Source organism: Cajanus cajan, chromosome 4 (genome assembly GCF_000230855.2).
Source record: "Cajanus cajan strain Asha chromosome 4, NIPB_CcT2T_4, whole genome shotgun sequence".
Lineage (NCBI taxonomy): Eukaryota > Viridiplantae > Streptophyta > Magnoliopsida > Fabales > Fabaceae > Cajanus > Cajanus cajan.
Genome location: NC_138520.1, coordinates 72,511,736 through 72,532,417, shown reverse-complemented (window position 1 = coordinate 72,532,417; position 20,682 = coordinate 72,511,736). Strand labels below are relative to the sequence as shown.

Below are 20,682 nucleotides of genomic sequence, written 5' to 3'. Positions count from 1 at the left end.
CTTTGCCTCAATAATGTTGGGCGCGAGGTGAATGGCATCAAGCTTGAATGATTTTGGGGCTCTTTGGCTTGGTTACATTGGACATGAGATTAGTGGCATCGGGCTTGAGTAAGTTAGAGGCTTTCTGCCTCATTGACATCAGGCATAATATGAATGGGATCAGGCATGAGTAAGTTAGAGGCTCTCTACCTCAGTAACTCCAAGCGTGGGATGAGTGGCACCCAACATTAATGCCAAGCGCGAGTTGATCACATCGAACATGGGTATGTTGAATGAACATGAGTAGTATGCATTGTGTGTTGTGTTGTGATATGCATGAACCATGTTATTGTGTTGAATTATATTGATGAGATGCATGATGCATGATGTTGAATTATGTTGTGAACTTAGGACTAGAGAAAATGTATTGTTTTCAAAGTTGAAAATTTCTCATTGTGTGGATATGTATTGTGTTGTTGTAACACTGTGAGTTGTAGAGTGTTATAGTTGTTTTAGTTTATTTTGTGTCGTTGTGTAGATAGTTGTTTTGTGTTTGAGGAGCTCTAGAATTTGAGAATTATTTATGAGTTTAGGTAGTTTTGTGAGTTCCTTTGGATAGAAGTCCAGTTTGACCTCGAAAGGAGAAATAATATAAGGTTTTTATTTAGAATTAAGTCTCATAAGTTTAGTTCTTTAGAAATTTAGAGAGAAGTGCTATGATCTATGAGTCTCCTTCTAATCTAAATCTTCCCCAATTCTTTCCCTAATATCATTTGTGTTGTCTTGATGATGATTCAAGTAAGTAGAAACCTTGAATCTAAATAGGTGATTCGTGTGGAGTATCTTGAGGTTATGCAAAGTTTTTCTTCTTCTCCCTTCTCATTTTTCAGTTGATCTAAAGGTAAGGGAAGTTAGATGTGATCTTTGATGATTGTTGAGGTTGTATGCTAATGGATTACTTCTTAATTTTTGGTTGAGTTGACGAAATTTCTTGAAATTACTGAGTTAGAAAGACTTGAGGGTGTGTTGCATGTTGAGGGGGGATTTTGGGTGATTTTGTGGTGTAGGTTGTTGCATGTTGAAAATTATGTTGGGAATGAGTTGTTAGCGTTGTGTATGGGTAGACAATCAAATTGCATGTTGAATTTTATGTGTTTCAAGTGAAAGGAGGCAATTTTCATGATCTGCATAATTGTAGAACTCGTGTTGCATTGGGCGCGCCTTCAAGGTTCCGAGAGCAGTTTCAACATGAGGCAATATGTAGATGACGTCGGACGCTAGTATGGTGACCTATGTTGCATGGACACGGCATGGAACTGCCGTGTCTTCGAGTCTGACACTTTTTTGAAGCAAACCCACCACAGACGCATCTTAAATGCTTCAACAGACTGTATCCACACAAATTGGACAAGTCTTTATCGCGAACACTTACAAAATTGACATGTCTTCATTGTGGACAACTACAAATAAACACGTCTCCATCTTGATGCGCATGATTCAACAATCCAATACACGGATTCAAGATGATTTCTTAAAAAAAAAAATCTTGATAATAGCAGAAACAAAGAAAAGATAATTGAAGTTTTTTTTTATAAAAAAAATAAATCTAGATAAAAGAAAAACCAAAGAAGAGAGAATTTGAGATTTTTTATGAAAAAGAATAAATTTTGATAAAAAAAATTAAAACAAAGAATGGAGGATTTGAGTTTTTTTTTATAAAAAAAATCTTGAGAAAAACATACACAGAAAAGAGAATGGTTCGTCTCTCTTTGCTTAACTTTCACGTAATAGAAAAGAAAAAATCTTAATAAAAATATAAATAAGGAAGGGAGGATTCAAGATTTTAGAAAGAAAAAAAAAAGGTTATGGGAATAATGCAAGGTTGATAGTCACAAAACTATGACATAATGCTTAGTGAGACTACTTTTGATTTAGCTATAAAATAGATATACATAAAAAAACAAAAAAGGAATGAAAAATACTTACGAAAAAAGCCTTAGGTGTTGAGAGAGAAAAAAATTGTCAACATCATATTTTCGAAAATATATTATGAAAGTTCCTCTTTCACGCTAATATAAAATAACCATGCATAGGAAAGAAAGGTTAATTAGTTTTTTTTTTGTTTTTTTTTTAATATATTTTATTTTAGTACGTGAACCTTAATTCACATGTGTTGCTTAGATGTTAAAAGTTCATTTGACACTATGATTGAAACCTTTTTTCTTTATAAATTATTACGTCTATCAAAAGTATAAATTAAAAATGAAATATATAGGAAGTATAATGTTCAAAAAAAGTGGAGACCAAATTAAAATATATAATCAATATACCCTTTCTATATAGTAGAGTATAGAGAAGGAAAAGATGCATATTGTGTCTCCAATATTTGTTTAAATAATAAAAAATTTAAATTATTAAAAAAATAATGATGATGGTTTTATTTAGTGGAAAAAAATAATTATTAATAATGACTATTATTATAACAGATAATGTGTAGTCACTAAAAGAGTTATTGGTTATAATTACAAATAGAGGCAAAAATAAAATATTTTAAATAAATATAGATAAATAAATTAAAGGATAAATGAATTTTTTTTTGAGAAAGGATAAATGAATTTTAAGAAAAGTGAAAACCAAAAAGTGATATATCATTTATATAATATAAATTATTATGATAATGTATTTACACTTGATTAATATTTTTTTCTATTTTCCACTTTTCTATTATTTTTTGTTTGTAAACAAAACAAATTTCTTTTATAACAAATGTTATGAATTTAACAACAAAAATTATAATACTTATTAAATATAAATGTCTAAAAAACACCTATTTTTTACCCAAATAAATAAATAAATAAATATATATATATATATATATATATATATATATATATATCAATAATAGCCTCCCGTATATATATGCATGAGTTACTTATGTATCTAATGAAAAACAAATTTAATCAATATCTAATCGAGTCTTAAAAAATGGAAAGTTAAAAAAATGAAAGTAATCTATATTATAAATAATTAAAGGAAGCACAAACGAAACTTATTGTCACGTGTCAAACTTTCAACCACTCTCGCTTAAAGAAACTATTCAAAATTTATCTATTTTAGAAAGAATTGAATAAAATATTGTCCGAGCTAACTCTCAGCCCTTTTTTGCTGACCTTTTCAAATTACTTTTATCAAATTCAAAAATATTGCCTTTTTCTTGTATAATTGTTGGGAGAAGAGAAGTTTTGTGAAAAAAGTAATTCGAAAAAGTTATAAAAAAGGGTCGAGAGTTGGTTGAGACAATATTTTATTCATTTTTTTTCTTCTAAAACAGATAAATTTGAATAATTTCTTTGAGTAAAAGTGAGTGAAATGGAAAATTTGGCTCATAGAAATGGAAAATTTTGGAAAAAACGCATCCACAAAGTGTAACACAGCTTACTAATGTTAAATAGTGAGGTCTGATGTTAATATAATACACTTTATGCATAATAGAGCTTAATGAGAAGAGTAATATAATGCACTTTATTGCAATTTTAAATAGCAAAATTAAAATTTTTCATGTATTTAATTGTGGACAACTAATGAATTGATCAATTAGAGCAAGCAAAAAATAATAATAATAATAATCACATGTTACTTTTGTTTTGAGATGACCAATCAAAGAATCTTAAAAAAAATTGGATTAGATAATTCAAAATCCCGAAATGCTATATATCCATATTTCACTCTTTGTGCAATTTCTAAAGTATTGGTATGACACAGCCATGAAAGAAGAAATCTGCACTTATCATTTCTTGGTGTGGTTGTGTGGATCTTATTTTACCAGCAACTATTTATTTATCTCATATGAGATAAATCAACAATACACAAGCTAATTTAGGGCTTGTAAACCTTGGTGATCTTCTCAACTTTAGGAACAATCCAAATCAAATAATAGGTTCACTTTGAACATAAATCTATTAATGTAGAGAGAAGCTTACTTTAGTAATATAATCCCTATTACTGTATCATTCATTTTTCTTTGAAATTTATATATACATTTAATGGTTTAAAGTTTAACAAAATAAAAATGTAAATTATAAAACTAGTAAATGAAAGTGAAAAACAGAAGACCTGTGAACTACGATGTTTGTGAAAAAGAAAAAAGTTAATATGTTTTCACATTATGTCTAATGTTGTCTTAATAGTATAAATGCATGTTTTAATAATTTGTTTAAATCTTATTTTCAATGATAAACTCTATGAAAATATAATAAACAGTGTTGAATTTTTTTTATGAAAATGAAAATATTATGAAGAGTTTAAACTTAAATTATGAGATGAACATTAATTTTATTAAAAAAAATAAGTTGATAATTTTATACTTAATTTATGTGACAATCATTTTTACCAAAAGTATTTTTTAATAAAAATTAAATGCAAGAAAAAAAAATGTAAGCTTAACTTAAAAGAGAAAATATAAAATAACACACGGATGAACATTTATTTTAATAAAAACGATTTCATAATTTTGTAATTAATTTACGGGAAAAACTTTTTTACCAATTTTTTTCTAATGATCATGAAAATTAAAATATTGTAAAAAAAATTAAACTTAGCTTATAAGATAAAATAAATATAAAAAAAGATGAACATATTTTAATAAAACAAGTTGATAATTTAATAAAAATTAAAATACAATGATAAAAATATATTTTTCTCTAATAAAAATTAAAATACAATGATAAAAATTTTAGGCTTAACTTATAAGATAAAACTTTTTTTTGAGAGTTGTAAGATAAAACATAATATAACACAAGTGATGAAAAATTATTTTAATAAAAACAAGTTGATAATCTTATACATAATTTACGGGATAATTTTTTCCCCAAATTTTTTGAATTAAAATTTAAGTACTATGAAGAAGAAGGTTAAACATGTATTTTACTAAAAACGAGTTGATAAATTTATACTTATGAACATTTATTTTAATGAAAACAAGTTGATAATTTTGTGCTTAAAATATGGCAACCAAAAACATTTTCCCAATTTATTTTTCTAATAAAAATTAAATATTATGAAGAAAAAATTAAGTTCAACTTATAAGATAAAATATAATATAACACATGGGGGATAATATTTATTTTAATAAAAACAAGTTAATAATTTTATTCTTAATTTTCAGGACAAACATTTTTACCAAAAAATTTATCTAATAAAAATTAAAATACTATTAAAAAATTAATTTATAAGATGAGAAATTTTATAGTAAAAATAAGTCGATAATTTTACACTTAATTTACGGGTCAAACATTTTATAAAAAAAAAAAAAAATTGTGATTTATGGCACAGTGTATCCACACGTGTGAGCAGTCATAGCGAGTGAAGAACACACTAGATAACAGTTGTTAAGTTGGTTGGGCTCCACCTTTTCCAACTTGTCACGTGACCTTTGAATCGTATTCGATTCATATGATGCCAATGTCAAGTGTTATGTTATGTCATCTTCCCTTACACCCTTTTCAAACCTCAAATCCTTTCTCTCTTTTAACTCTTTCTCGCCACCGCCTCACCCCTCAACAACATGACCGGTACCTCTTTCATCTCATTTTTTTCAATTCCCAACCCCATACAACATGGGTTTTCTTTCAATCATGATTTTCTGTTATTGCTTTCGTTTTTTCAATTCACTCATTTAAGGGAACTGGGTATGCAGATTCCTTTTTTCTTCCATGTTTGTATATTTCTGATTGTTCCCAAATATTTTATCTATATTGAGGTTTATATTATATGCATGTATGAGTGGGTTTGGGTTGGTTTAAGTTTTGGACAAAACATAGATAGATACGGTTATTTGAGTGTTTTTAGTGTTGTTTTCTTATCAGAATTAATGTTTCACCTGAAAATCTATGTTGGCATCTATTGCAAGCCTTTATTACGGAGATGAAACTTCAATTCTTATTAGATAACAACCCTGAAAAACCTAAGGTTATACTTCTAGGATGTTTTTACTTACCAATGATGTTTTGAAATCGAAAATGTTCAAAAGTTACTGTTCAAGGGCCAACTTATGCCATTACTTAAGAAGAGAAACTGATTTGATGGCCAATTATTTATTCATTTCATGTAATGAGAATCTATAATGGATTAAGTTGGAGTTGGTTTACTATCTTGAAATTTTTTATTAACTTTGTCTTTATCAGTATACAATACCATTTTCCATGTGAATGAACATTGATATACCCTTATTCGAATACTAACCTATGTGTAGAGTTTTATGTTGTATGATCTGATTCCTGTAAAGCGAGTAATTCAAATACTAACTTATATACCAAGGATAATATAATGCAGACTAAAGATTTGGCATTATGGCTATGTTTCTCTAGAAAAGATTTGACAAAACAAGGGAAGAATGAAAATAAAAAAAATAAAGTGAATTTGGCAGTTTACTAATGATAGTGAGGCTTTTAATGATTAATGGAACATGCAATAAATCTGTGATTAAAAGGGAAACAAAAGGGTCAAAGGTAGAATAGCAAAAAATGCTTTATGGTCAAACCTGTTGCAGTTTGGTGTTGTGGCACCAAAATTAATAACCCAAATATTATTGTATGTCGCGAACATGATTCTTGGTAGGGGGTGTTTGGAAATTTTGTGATGGATGGGAAGGCAAATTCATTGCAAGAAGTTATATTATCCTTAGTATTCATATGTTTCCCATAGGCAGACATAGCATCTGCAGCATTGGCCTTCATTCATGTGCTTCTTTATTTTTGCTTCTTATACAAGTAATACAGACTCTATTTTCCCCGACAATGCAAGTAAGGGTCAGGGTTCAAGCCTAAGTTGATAAATGCATTATGAACATTATTCTTTTGGTTAACACACTTTATCAGTATCTGTTTAGAGGATGAAGTGAGTAAGTAGTATTAGTGACTTGATGAAAAAATCAACGGTTGATGTTACATGCATATTGATATAACCATATTCAAATACGAATGTACAGAGTTTTAATATTGCACTTACAATCCAACTCCTCTAAAGTGAGCAATTCACTCTAGAGGGTAAAGTGAATAATATCAGTCGTTATAAGAAAATCAATTGTTATGTTATGTGCTTATGTATGACAAATCGTGAATGTGTTGAAATTTCAATAGTTGATTTTCTCATTAATGAATGAAATCTTGCTTTACTCGTATTCACTTCAAAAGGGTCAAATCCCAGTACTTGTATCGAGTTTAGATGGGATTGTGTTTTTTGCATTTACTTTTGCTTCTGATGTTCTTGTGGCTCTTTTAAAATACTTAAAGGAGACACTAACTTTTAATGTTGATTCACATTACAGATAATGAAGAACCAATGATCTCAGCTGGAACAATTTCTGAAATAGCATTTAATAAATATAAGCGTTGGCAATGGTGGTTTCTAGTGTCACTCTGCATAGCCTTTCTTATTGTGGGTCAATCTGCTGCTGTTATACTTGGAAGATTTTACTATGATCAGGGTGGAAATAGTAAATGGATGGCTACTCTAGTTCAAACTGCTGCTTTCCCAGTCTTGTTCATTCCATTATTTACAATTCCTTCACCTCAAGAGGCTTCAACTTCTGTTTCAGCTTCTATCACTGTTCTTGCTTTGATATATTTTGTTCTGGGAATCATACTTGCTGCTGATAATATGATGTACTCCACTGGACTCTTGTACCTCTCAGCATCTACCTATTCGTTGATTTGTGCATCACAGTTAGCTTTCAATGCAGTTTTCTCATATTTTATCAATGCTCAAAAGTTCACTGTGTTGATTATAAACTCTACAGTGGTTCTCACTTTATCTTCTGCACTCCTTGCTGTTAATGATGACTCAGATGAACCATCTGGTGTCTCCAAGGGAAAGTACATTATTGGTTTTCTTTGTACCCTTGGAGCTTCTGCAGTGTACTCTCTTCTGCTTTCCCTCATGCAACTGTCCTTTGAGAAGGTTCTGAAGAAGGAAACATTTTCTGTAGTTTTGGAAATGCAAATCTACACATCACTTGTCGCCACTTGTGTTGCCGTCATAGGCTTATTTGCGAGTGGGGAATGGAATACTCTGCATGGAGAGATGGAGGGTTTTCAGAAAGGAAAAGTTGCTTATATAATGACTTTGGTTTGGACGGCAATAGCATGGCAGGTATGCTCCGTTGGTGTTGTTGGCTTGATCTTCCTAGTGTCTTCTCTCTACTCCAATGTTATAAGCACTGTCTCTTTAGCTGTAACTCCTATTGCTTCTGTTATAGTTTTTCATGATAAGATGAATGGGGTGAAGATAATTTCTATGCTTTTGGCTATATGGGGTTTTGCCTCTTATATCTATCAGAATTATCTTGATGACTCAAAGGCAAGGCATGCACAAGCTGTTGCTAAGTCTCAAAATGATTCTTCATGTTGAGAATATTCAGTTTGGCCATTTCTTTGGTGAAGTGCCATTTTTCTTTTCAGTTTTGGATTCTTCAGTATAGCATACACTAGCTTTAGATATTTCTCCTTCAGTCTCACGGAACTAGTGAGATAGTATAGTTACGAGGTTATTGTCAATTCTGGATTGTTGTTCTCTCATTTACTAAAAATGAAAAGGTTATTGTGTCTGATAGTGGTCTGAATTGGAAGTCTCTCTCTGCTCTTTTGATTACACATTATTTCAGTGGCTTTTGTGAATTGTGACAAGTTGAATAATATCTGTATGATTGGTGGAAGTCTTGAGATTTTATTATAATGTCAAATTCAAGCTTGAATTGCTAAATTGTAGAAGTTTTACCATTACTATCACAAGTCACAACCACTGTTAACGAAGCATATCTTTTCTTAATGATGAGGTCATTGGTCAACAACATATTATTAAATGATAACAAGAACATTGCAGCAGCAGTTATTCAAAAAGGTCAGTTAGTAGATTCAACTATTAATAAGAAAATCAACAATGAATATTGCATACTCGTCTATAACAAATTATGAAGTTGTTAATTTCTTTATTAACAACCGAGAGGTCTTATTCTTCTTGCTAAAGTTATTTATTCACTTAGTTTTAAATAGGCCAATTTTTTTTTTCTTCTTAATTCTCTCTTGGTTTTTGTCTTTTTCCGTTCTAGAAATAAATGAACAAGGGATGTAAATATTGCTTTAATGGGAGTTGCTACGGTATCTACAAGGTTATCAATATCTAAGTTAGGTTGTCAAAATATTTATTAGATGATGGTGTTATTATAAGCTTTTAGGAATTTACGAAATACTATAATTTACAGGAAGAAAATATTTCTTACTAGAAAATAATGTCTAATCTTAATTTTATTTCGTCCAGCAAAAACTATTTATAATTTTATCTCCTAATTGTTCATATTTTTCTTGCTCATCAATATCAATAGGTTACAGCAAAAGTATTCTTTGCAATAGTCCTATTTACTGTAAGCAATGTTCGGCCTAGATCATGATTGAGAATAAGTATAAGTAGTTTTTAGGTGTTTTTTTTTAGGTATTATTTTCTAATCATAATTAACTGTTACATCAGTAATTTGTGTATTGAAAAAATAAAATAAATATTAGCATATGTTATTTGTAATAAAATTTTAATTTTGATTAGAAAAAATATTAAAGACCTGTAAAAGATTATATATAATTCTTGCCCTAAAGCAAAATTTTTCGTGAATCTTGATGATGCATATAACAGAAGAGAGGTGTGTCACATGTTCAAGAGAGGATAACGAATTTGAATAATTATCATATATAGCGTGCAGATCAATTAATACAAAGTTGCTTTATCTTAACTAATAGCCTGAATTTGAGATTTAAGTTTTAATACACAGTTGTGTTAAATGTTCCAAAAAAAAAATTGATAGAAATCCTACCCAAATCAGGTAGAAATGTTTTCACTTCCCCACGAAGAAGAGATATAATGAATACCAAAACAATGAATTGGAATAATGAGATAGAGAACAAGTTGATGGAGTTGTAAGTGTGGATGAAGAAGAGTTGGGTTTGGCCCAATGACACATCACATTAATTGGTCTCAACAAATATATAGGTGAGTATGCAACTGCATGAAGTTTGAGTTAGGATGAATGGGTTGTCCAAATCAAAAAAAGTTAGGTCCAATCTTGATTGTGCATTTGCCTAAGCCTAGTTGTCTAATGTTGACATCAAATAAATTTTTTCAATGAATAAAACACCTCCTGACTCATTAATCTCGACAACAATAAATAAATATATATAGGGGATCAAATTACATGGGTAAAATTTTTATAGTTATTATATCACTTAATAATGCTATAATAATTTTTTATAGAATATAAATTTAATTGATCTAACTGGTTTATTTGATGATAATACCTTCATAATTATACATATCAAATTTAAATGATTTAAACTCTTTTAAATATGTTATCTAATAATAAATATTTACATATATTTTGAATATTATTTTATTTGTTAAAATAAATTGATTAACGAACTATCAAATAATTTTATAATTAAATACAATTTTGTATACTTGATCTCATTAGTAATATCATAATAATCAAATCATTTGAATTAGTATTATATAAAAAAAAATATTGATAGTATTTTTTCACTAATTTCACATCATAGTTTATAATTCTATGTTTTACAATTGGGATAAGTGTGTGTTTTTATACCAAACAATACGTAATGATAAACACATCATCATTCGAAAGAAAAGAAAAGAAAATATTATCATCCCGTGTTCAGTGCAAAAGATGACATTTGATCCGGTTATAAAATTATTTGATCACATTCATAAAATAATATTTTATCACAATAAGATATAGTTTGTAAGAAATGATTAGTAATCTCACATCAATATAATTATAAACTTTTCATATAGGGAATTGTTTGAGTCAAGTCAGCAAAATAATTGTTATTGTCGACAACAGGGACTTAACATCATAGTGTTAATGTTGAAACTGTAAAATTATAAACTTTCAAATGATATGTTTATTGTTACGTATTGTTTGGTATAAGATTTTTTTTTCTTCAACTTTTTCTTTTTTTAAAATAAGATATCTAAAAGTATAATTTTTTTAGGGAATTTTGTAAAATATATTTAATTATTGCTTAAACTTTTAAGAATAATATGTTTCTTTTCAGCAAAATTTTGTTTTCACAAGAGAGTTTAATTTTTTTCCCCAAATTGATAAATGATGCTGATGAAAGCTGCACGAATAACATGGAATGAATAGCAGGTTCAATGAAATTTATGAAAAGATGAATTATAATTTATTTTTTCATTTTTATTTTTGTTTATTACCTGCCTATTGTATTTTCCGTCAATTGAAACAGGTTTATGCAATCAATGATTGTATCCTACACATTTCTTAAAGTTTTTATTTATGCTGAATGTTAATTTTTTACTCAAATAATATTATTTTAAAAAATATTTACTCAAATAGTAATAATGTAAATTTATTTATCTAACTAGCACTTTTTACTGTTTACATTCCAGAACGGGCTGTTTTGATTTTAGAAAGGGCCGTTCCAGATTAAAAAATAAAACATGATGAATGAATCAAAATGGGCCGTTCTGAATTCAAAAAATGCACATAAAAAATGGAATCAAAATGGGCCGTTCTGGCCTACAGATTCAGGCTTTTTTTCCCCGATTTTTACTTATCAAATACCAAAATTCAGATACTACTATTAAGTGATTAAATTTATTGAATATTAACATTATAAATATGACTAAATAAATTTATTAAAATTCATTACAATAATAAAGATCAATGGTGGCGTGACCAGGAGTGTGACAATAGGAGCAATTTTTTACACAATTATGTTATTCTTTAATGTCCATCTCTGTTCTAATCCTGCTGGACTTTGGCCGACCCTTGAAAGTTCTTTTGTGTTCTAGATTTGGCCACAAAGTTGAAAGAAACGCAACATCCGAGAGAAGTTTGACTCGCTGAGAAATTTACAATAAGACTATATGAATTGTGGTATGATTGCAGCAAGTTTCAGAAAGTTCATATTCCTTGCTCGCATGACTCACTGGGAGATTTACAGTAAGGCGTGATCAAGAGTGTCACAATAGGAACAATTTTTTACACAATTATGTTGTTCTCTAATGTCCATCTTTGTTCTAATTCGAGAGAAGTTTGACCTGCTGAAAAATTTACAATAAGGCTAAATGAAATGTGGTATGTAACATATTTATTTATATTGTAAATGAAAAAAACTTTATATTTATAACATTAAATGTTAAAACATTTTATATACACAACTCCTTCTTAATATTATGCTTAAATATATTTCTTTTACAAACCTTACATATGTTTAATCCTTTCGCATGTCATTTCCACCACCAAATTCCCCTCTTTTTTTTAAAAAAAAATTTTCTAAATCCAAAATATATCTCATTTATTTATTATTTATCTTTGCCTAATGTGTCTATAGGATTACGGCTTTGTGGCACTGACAAAGATAAAGCATTGTTATTATCATTATTTGCTGAAATCTTTTTACAAATAGAATTGCTACTAGTACACTTTATCAATAATAATAAATTATTAAAAACTATAAAATCAAGATAGAAATTTATTAATCTTGAAGTGAGACTTAACAAAACATGTGATTTTTAATTATAAAAATATACAACAACATTTCTCTAAATTATTTATTTGCATAATGTTAATGGTTTAATTTTTGTGTATTAATTGTATAAAAAAAATTTCACCATTAGCCAATAAAGAAACATTGCTGGTGTGCCTTTTAACAAAATAATTATCATATATGTAATGAAATGTAGTTTTTTTATTGGATTAAATGTAACTTCTCTAAAAACTAAGGTGGCATAAGTTGATTTTAGCTTATGACATATGGAAAAAATTAATGTATTTTACTTTTTTTTTATTATCTCTAACTGTTTATAAAAAAAATTTATTCAATCGACCAAACAAGATCATTATTACAAGCCCCAAGTATATATGTGAAACCTGTATTGCATTTTGTGACTATATTCACTTTCTGTTTTTCAGTGTAATCAAGAGGAATATTCTTTATTTTTAGGATGCTATACTTCATTGTTTTTTATTAGTAAAAAAGCTAAGAATTATCTTCTAACAAACATTGGTACACATAAGCCAGTGTAGATGAGTTCTGGGAGTTTAGGGCAAATTGTGGTAAGATGCAGCTGATACTTAAAACATGACATTTGCCATAACAGCTTGCATGACAGAAATCAATGAAACTAACAATTTATTTACAGAATTTGCAAAATTACTGCAGAAAATTAGAGGTGGAATTCAGGTGTTGAAGATTAAATTGATTGAAGTAGCACAAGCACATGTCTATGTTTCTCTAAAAGATTTGACAAAACAAGGGAAGAATGAAAATAAAAAAATAAAGTGAATTTGGCAGTTTACTAATGATAGTATGAGACTTTTAATGATTAATGGAACATGCAATAAATCTTTGAGTAAAAGGGAAACAAAAGAGTCAAAGGTAGAGAATAGCAAAAATTGTTTAATGGTCAAACCTGTTGCAGTTTGGCGTTGTGGCACCTAAATTAATAACCCAAATGTTATCATATGTAGCAGACATGATTCTTGGTAGTGGGTGTTTGGAAATTTTGTGATGGATGGGAAGGAAAATTTATTGGAAGAGGTTATATTATCCTTAGTATTCATATGTTTCCCATAGGCAGACATAGAATCTGCAGCATTGGCCTTCATTCATGTGCTTCTTTATTTTTGCTTCTTATACAAGTAATACAGACTCTATTTTCCCCCGACAATGTAATAGTAAGGATCAGGATTCAATCCTAAGTTCATAAATGCATTGTGCACATTATTCTTTTGGACTTCCCAAAAAATTAAGATCTGTGTTCTTCAGAATACTGTACATGAAATGAAACTTAACATAGATTGATCAGTGTGTAAGAATTTTTGATTTTCAGTAAATACTTATTAAATAACCTTGATTATTGTTTATATTCCTGATCAGTTTAGATACGAATTTTATGATCATTGCTCTTTTTTGAAAAGCAAAACAGTCAAACTTGTGGAGTCAGGTTGCATGTTCTAGAACATTTAAAAGAAAAGTCACAACTAATATGGTATGTTATAGTTGGCACATTATCTATCACTTATATGTAGTTAGGAGTTCAATCCTTTGACCCATATATATATAAAAGAACATATTGTGAAACAAAGTTAATCTCTTAAATGTATTTTAGCACTTCGAGAAATTAATCTTTAATTCTTGATCCGAAGATAACCGGGATTTTAAAAAAAAATATATATATATCAAAAGCTAATCCTGTTGTTCCAACTCCATGAAATCATTTTTTTTTTTTGGTGGAATTAAAAGTAGTTGGAGTGATGAATTGTTGCAATATGTAACAATTGCTATTGCATATTGTTGCTTCTAAAGTAAGAAGTTGTTTTCGTATACTTTTACTGAGATTCATTAGGTGGTTGAAATTGACCAAGTTCAGTGGGGCAAATTATCATAGCGGAAGGTTGTGGTATTTTCCATTGAAGATGAATGAGAATATTAATTAAATCAGAGAAGGGTTGGCTACATTAAAATGACTTGACAAGTGAATTTATGCAAGTTTTACGCAATTCTTCAACTAACCTTGACTATCTGCCATCTCTGCTCCATAAACATTGTGAATATTTTAACAGCTTTAACAAAACCTATAACTTGATGTATTTAATTTTAATGATTCACCAGTCTTTATTAAAGTTTAGTATACCATTTCAATTGAAGTGTACTATTATTTTAAGAGTGTCTGAATAATGTAATGCATGACTGTATTTTTTAATTATTATTTTCTTTTTATAATTTTTCTACAAGTACTTCTATGAGAAGAAATAATAAGAAAAAGTAGAAGAAGAAAAAAACTTCCCCAAAAATTAAAATTAATTTATATATAAGTTAATTTATAAAAATTCTTTAATATTAATTTCTTTGAAAATTAAGTTTTAATTAATTAAAAACTTATTTTAGTTTATGAAAAAATTTATTGTGTTTTTTTAGAAGTAATTGTGAAGAAATTTATTTAAACAAAATATTTAACTCTGTCTAAATATATATTTGGAATAAAAATTGATAAAAAAAAATAAATTAATTTACTATTACTTTTTTTTTTTATGGTAAAAGAATGAAATCGTTAAACTTAAGTTTTTAACCGAAGATAATTTAGTTGGCACAATCTATAATTATTTTACACTTTTTTCTCTCCAATGTTTATCGATATTGAAGGAGACACAAAAGTGAGAAGGGAGGAATTTTGATCTCTTTTAGCCTACAACCAAATACTATACAAATAAATAGAGAGTCTAACTCGGTTAGTTCAACAGTGTATGTGAGTTGTTGTAAATTCCTTTGTTACTATTGAGTTTGATTTATATTGATTAAAAAACTATACAAATAACTAAATATTTCAATTTTTACTTCTCTCTCTTTTAAATTTTAGATTTGTTATTAATTAATTTTGTTTAGTTTTTGACCAAATTTTTGCCTAATCAATTTTATGATTTATTTAAATTAATTCACCATTTTTCGATCACATCGACCAATCTAATTTTTAAAATATAAGTTAGAAAAGTAATGTTAAATAATGATGTAGCAAATAAAGCGTCCTGTCATTGTATTAATATCATCCATGTAATCACATGTTTCAAAGATTTTATTAAAATGATAAAAATAATTTTATGGAAACTGAAAGGCCAAAATATTAATTTATAGGGAATATAAAATGATCAAAATAATTTTATGAGAAATAAAAAAAATGTAAGGACTAAAAAAAATATAAGTCATGTTAAAAAAAATTAAAAACCCCTATTTGCTATGACTATTGAAAACTCTTTAATTTTTCTTTTATCATCATTTCTATAGAAGATATTATTAAGAAAGTCAACCCAAATCTAAACTTGCTCAACACAACCTATATAATAATTATGAGTTCTTTTTTATAATGTGGACTTTCATTTTTATCAACGATGATAATTAAGAACAAGATTTTGATAGGACAAAAGCTTTTTAATCTTTATATTTATCATCAAAAGGAATAAAAACATTAGTGATGTAATTTATATTTCATTATTATAGCAAAATCGTTACTATCATCACATTATCAAACAAACAATGAATAAATAAATAAATAATTGTTACATCTCTTTCTCTAATCTTGAGAAGTTTTGAACAAACAAAATCAATTACTCTTGATTTTAAAAAAAAATATATATTAAATTAAAACAACTATAATAAAAAAATATAAAAAAAAATATTCATTATAGATATATTTTTCTTCCATCTCACTTCCACCACATTTTCTCTCTATTTTTTTTTACTTCATTCTTTATAACATTAATCACTTTTTTTTTCATTCAATCTCTCATGTTTCCATCTCAATCCGTGGACGAACATCATCACCCTTTAAATATTGGTTTGAATGATGGAAGAAAAAGACAGATGATAAGAAATGAAATTAAAAGATTAGCACCCTTCTATTCAAACTAATTGACTAAACCTTGTGTCATCTAGGCATGGCAACGGGGCGGGGCGGGAACGGATTTTATGTTCTCCGTCCTCCCCCCGCAAATTTAAACCGTCCCCGCTCCTGTCCCGATATTTATCGGGGTAAAATTTAGGTTCTCATCCCCGTCCTGCTCTTATTTTTTTTCTTTTTTTTTCTTTTTTTTTAAATAAATATGAACAAATTTTTACATATAAATATTTCTAATTTTGATTTATATATATATAAATAATTTTTTAATTATATTATTAAGCAGGGCGGGGACAGGATAGGTATTAACATCCGTCCCCGATTTTATCAATTAAGAAAAACTCGAACCCGAACCCGAACCCGAACCTGATAAATACGAGTTTTCGGGACGGATTTCAACATATACCCGCACATTAAGATTGCCATGACTAGTGGCATCCTTGTTAGTAACAAAAACGGATTCACAAAATCTAAACAAATCAATGGACTAGTCGTATCCCCTAAAATGAGTTGAAAAATGAAAATTCCACGAATGGACCAAGCCCACCCCATGCTCCACCTAGGCTGTATTAAACAGTGTACACATCAAAACCAAAAAATAAAATAAAAAAGAGTGTAGAATAATGTGTAGGCATTTAAAGAGGGTAGAGAAGGGAATTAAAGGAAGCTCAGAAAGTGGTTAAATGGTGTGGACCCCATGCATGAGTGTCAGCAACACTTACACTTGCAATGGTTGTGTGTTCCAATTCACCACCACAAACTGCAATTGCAACATTCAACCCAAAATAATGCCCCCACCACTTCACCACTTCACCACTTCACCTCTTCACCTATTCACTTACACTTCAAGTGGGGAGCACTATCCCTTCATTATGCTCCTCACCACTATCTTCCTTTTCTTCAAACCTATTTCAATTTTCCTACTTTTTCATCCACCAACTATGCTATGCTATCATTCTTCTTCATCAAAAGTTTCCACACTTCAGTTTACATCAAGTTTCTTTTCTACAAACTATTATATATTCTTATTTTTATTTTGTAATCATTGCTATCAAAATATCTACCAATTAATCTTTTGTCAAAATTGTAAATACACATAAATCAATTCTCTTCTTGATAAAAAAAATGTTATATATAACATACAAAAATTCATGTTTTTTTTTATTATTTAAAAGCAACAACCAACCATGCAAAAATTTTGATGGTTTTTTATTTGTTTTTTTACTCAAAAGCAACTGTGGGTTATTTATGCTCAGATAAAATGTCAACGTTCAATATTTTTCTTGCATTCTTTCATAGACAATTGTTTGAAATATAATTAAATATTAAACATGAAAACCTCTCTCAAATGTTCAACTTAAACATCAACTTTATCATCTTTATAGAAAATTTACTGTCTTTATTATGTTTTTGTGTCGTTATCTTTTCCTCAGAATTTCAAAATGACATTTCTCGAAGAGAATTAGTCTCCTATATAATAAGTAAATAAAAACTGATTTATGCTGATTAAAAAAATTAGTTAACATCATTTAATTGTATTTCATTTTAAAAAAATTATTGAAAACTTTTCTGGTGTATTAGTTTTTTGGTGTATAAATTATTGAAAACTTAATATCAAGCGGGAAAAAATCATTAAAATAAAACCTTACATAAATGAAGAATATTTTGTAAATGAAAATATTAAATGAAGTGAAATTAATTCAATTTTATTTATATTTAATACAAAAACTCATGTATTTTTTTTTTTACTTATATTAAAGATCTAAGAGTGTATCTATTAACATAGATTACAATTTTAAACAAGTTAACTAATTCAAATGCACAAAATTATAATTTTAATTGTAATTGATACACTCAAGTGTGAATTTTACCTTAACCAGGATAAAACTCTCACTAACTTACTTTTGGATTTCTCCAACAAAAGGTAAAGATTATAGAACTTATTTGACTAATATAACCACACCACGAAATTTGTTAAGGGAAATGCTTTATAGTACGAAAACATATACTAATGCAGATACGAGATTTTTATTTTTTGTTTTATATTTTATTTGACTTAAACCATTTACTTCACACTAATAATATGCTTAAAAAACATTTAGATAAGTAAAATAAAATAGTAAATTATATTTACAGTAGTAGAGAATTAATTTTAATAATTAAAAGTGGTGAGTTCAGTTGTGAGTTGAGGAGTGAATAAATAATGAAGAATGAAAAGTCTTAGCAAGAATCGTGAAAAAGCAACATTAATCCCATACACATTTTTCAAACAATTCAAGTCACATCTCACACCAATGTCAACTATATCCCTTCAAATTAAAAAATCAAAATAAAAAACTGCACTTCTCTTGCATTGCATGTAGCCATGTCCATGTAGATGTAGTAAACAATTTGTGTACAAACAGAATTTTTTTAAAAATAATCTGTTTCTCTTCTTTCTTTTTTTTTTTTTTACTCTTTATGGTAAAATAAAATCAAGAATGTGCACAAAACGAAAAAAAAATTAAAAGAAAAAATTGAGAATCACCCGGTCATGTCCGGTAATGCCAAAAGTTAACAAAATCAACGGTTATAGTTGGCTCGTCCGAAATCCGCAAGCTTCCTCGAACGGTTCTTGTTAAACGACGCCGCGGCGGAGAGGTGAGGCTTCGCCGCCGTTGTTCTAACCTCCGCCATCTCCGCCGGAAACCCCTTGTGGTTCCACCTCCGGTTCGGACTCGCCCGAACCAGAGGACTCAGGCAAAGCGCGATACCCGAGCCCGACGCGCTCTTCGCGTGCCCTAGCTTCGTCCGCCGCGCCGACGCTGCCGTCGTCGGCGTTCTCCGCCACCACGGCGAGGCCTCCGAGGCGTATCCGCTCGCCGACGGCGACTGATCGCATTCGTCGCCGAAATCCTCAGTCCTCACCGGCGACATTCCGCGATCCGAGGGGCGGTACCGCCGCCGCGGCGCGGCGGAATCCTCTCCGTTCCGGTCCTTGTTCCTCCGGCGAGCGGGGAAAAACGCGGAGAACCACGACGGCGACGCGTCGCACGGCGGATCGGAGCGGAGCTTCTCCGATCTGGACCTGAAGAGCTTGGAGAACAGTCTGAAGCCGTGGAAGCGCTTCTTGAAGGAGCTGGCGTCGGCGTGGTAGGCGGAGTCAGCGGCGCAGAAGGTGGGGCCGAGCTGCGGCGTGCTGTAGAAGAGACGGTCGCGGCGGTGGTCGCAGGCGAGCCAGGCGGCGGAGTAGTCGGACTTGCGGCGAGAGACGTAGGGAGAAACCGAGCGAGGGAAGATTAACGGCGGGGGAAGGTTAGGTTGGGAGTTTCTGGAAAATTCGTCGGATGCGCGAGAGTGGCCTCGCGTTAATTGGGCCTGGGGATGGGGTTGGGCCTGGGCCTGAGCGGCCATGAGCGCTATGAGGCGTTCGCGGAGACATGAAGCGCAGACACCGACGGTGCTGCTAAGGTCTAAGGGGTGTTTTTTGCACTTCATTGGGGGGTTGCATACGACGCCGTTTTACACAGCAGCAGCATTCGTGGAGATCTGCTGGCAGATTGAGATGGCTTGCTTTGTCTTCTTACAAAATAGAGAGAGAGAGAGATTGCATTTGTTGAGTCTTTAGTGTGTGAGTGGAAGATGATGGGTTGGGCTAATTCAATTGAAAGGAAGAAAAGGAGGAGAGAGACTCAAGAAAGGGTCAAGCATCTTAGAATAACATTTCTCTCCCCCCCACTACAAAACAACTATATCTCTCTATATATTTAATTTTTTAATCTACTGTTTTTCAACTTCCTTAGTAAAGCTCATTATTCTGTTCTGGGATATGTAGAGATTAATAAGTAGTAAGAATATGAGTAGGGACAAAATGAATGTAAACTTAGATAGCTTCAAGAAAATGATGGAGGAACTACTTTCCTACCCTCATGCTCCTTCCACACATACTCATTCACATTGCATCCACTACCTTGCACCTACATTTTTTTATTTCTCATTTTTATTAGAGACATGTGTTTTGCCAATTTTATTATGGAAAAGTCCGATTTTAATTCACCTGTTCGATTTAATAATCGGCCAATTAGTTGCATTTTAGTTAGTTTAATTCAAGATGTGTCATTTTTAAATCATTTAAAAGTTTCTAGCTTTTAGCACAATGCAGACGAGGGAACAACTATTTTTTTTTTCGAGAATTAAATTATAAAATAGTAATGTTTAGGGTTTATTTTCCTCATTTCACGAGTATTA

At 30.0% G+C, this 20,682-nt stretch overlaps 2 protein-coding genes across 3 annotated transcripts; one reads left to right on the top strand and one right to left on the bottom strand.

The window, feature by feature from the left end:
- Positions 1-5,390: 5,390 nt before the first annotated feature.
- On the top strand, positions 5,391-8,584 carry LOC109803021 (putative purine permease 11). Of its 2 annotated transcripts, none has more exons than XM_020364471.3 (2): positions 5,391-5,549; positions 7,304-8,584. In XM_020364471.3, the coding sequence occupies exons 1-2, from the start codon at positions 5,543-5,545 to the stop codon at positions 8,383-8,385; spliced, it is 1,089 nt and encodes a 362-aa protein (XP_020220060.1). In that variant the 5' UTR covers positions 5,391-5,542; the 3' UTR covers positions 8,386-8,584. The 2 variants fall into 2 exon arrangements, with proteins under 2 accessions (XP_020220060.1, XP_020220061.2); XM_020364472.3 differs by having other exon boundaries at positions 5,507-5,666.
- A 10,433-nt stretch (positions 8,585-19,017) lies between these two features.
- LOC109802480 (uncharacterized) lies at positions 19,018-19,932 on the bottom strand. Its single transcript, XM_020363868.2, has one exon. The coding sequence runs from the start codon at positions 19,930-19,932 to the stop codon at positions 19,018-19,020; it is 915 nt and encodes a 304-aa protein (XP_020219457.1).
- Between the last annotated feature and the right edge of the window lie 750 nt (positions 19,933-20,682).

Coding starts and splice junctions, on each gene's coding strand:
- LOC109803021 (XM_020364472.3), top strand. CDS start 5,543: ATGACCGGTACCTCTTTCATCTCATTTTTTTCAATTCCCAACCCCATA. Junction 5,667..7,303: donor CACTCATTTAAGGGAACTGG/GTATGCAGATTC, acceptor TTCACATTACAG/ATAATGAAGAACCAATGATC.
- LOC109802480 (XM_020363868.2), bottom strand. CDS start 19,932: ATGAAGTGCAAAAAACACCCCTTAGACCTTAGCAGCACCGTCGGTGTC.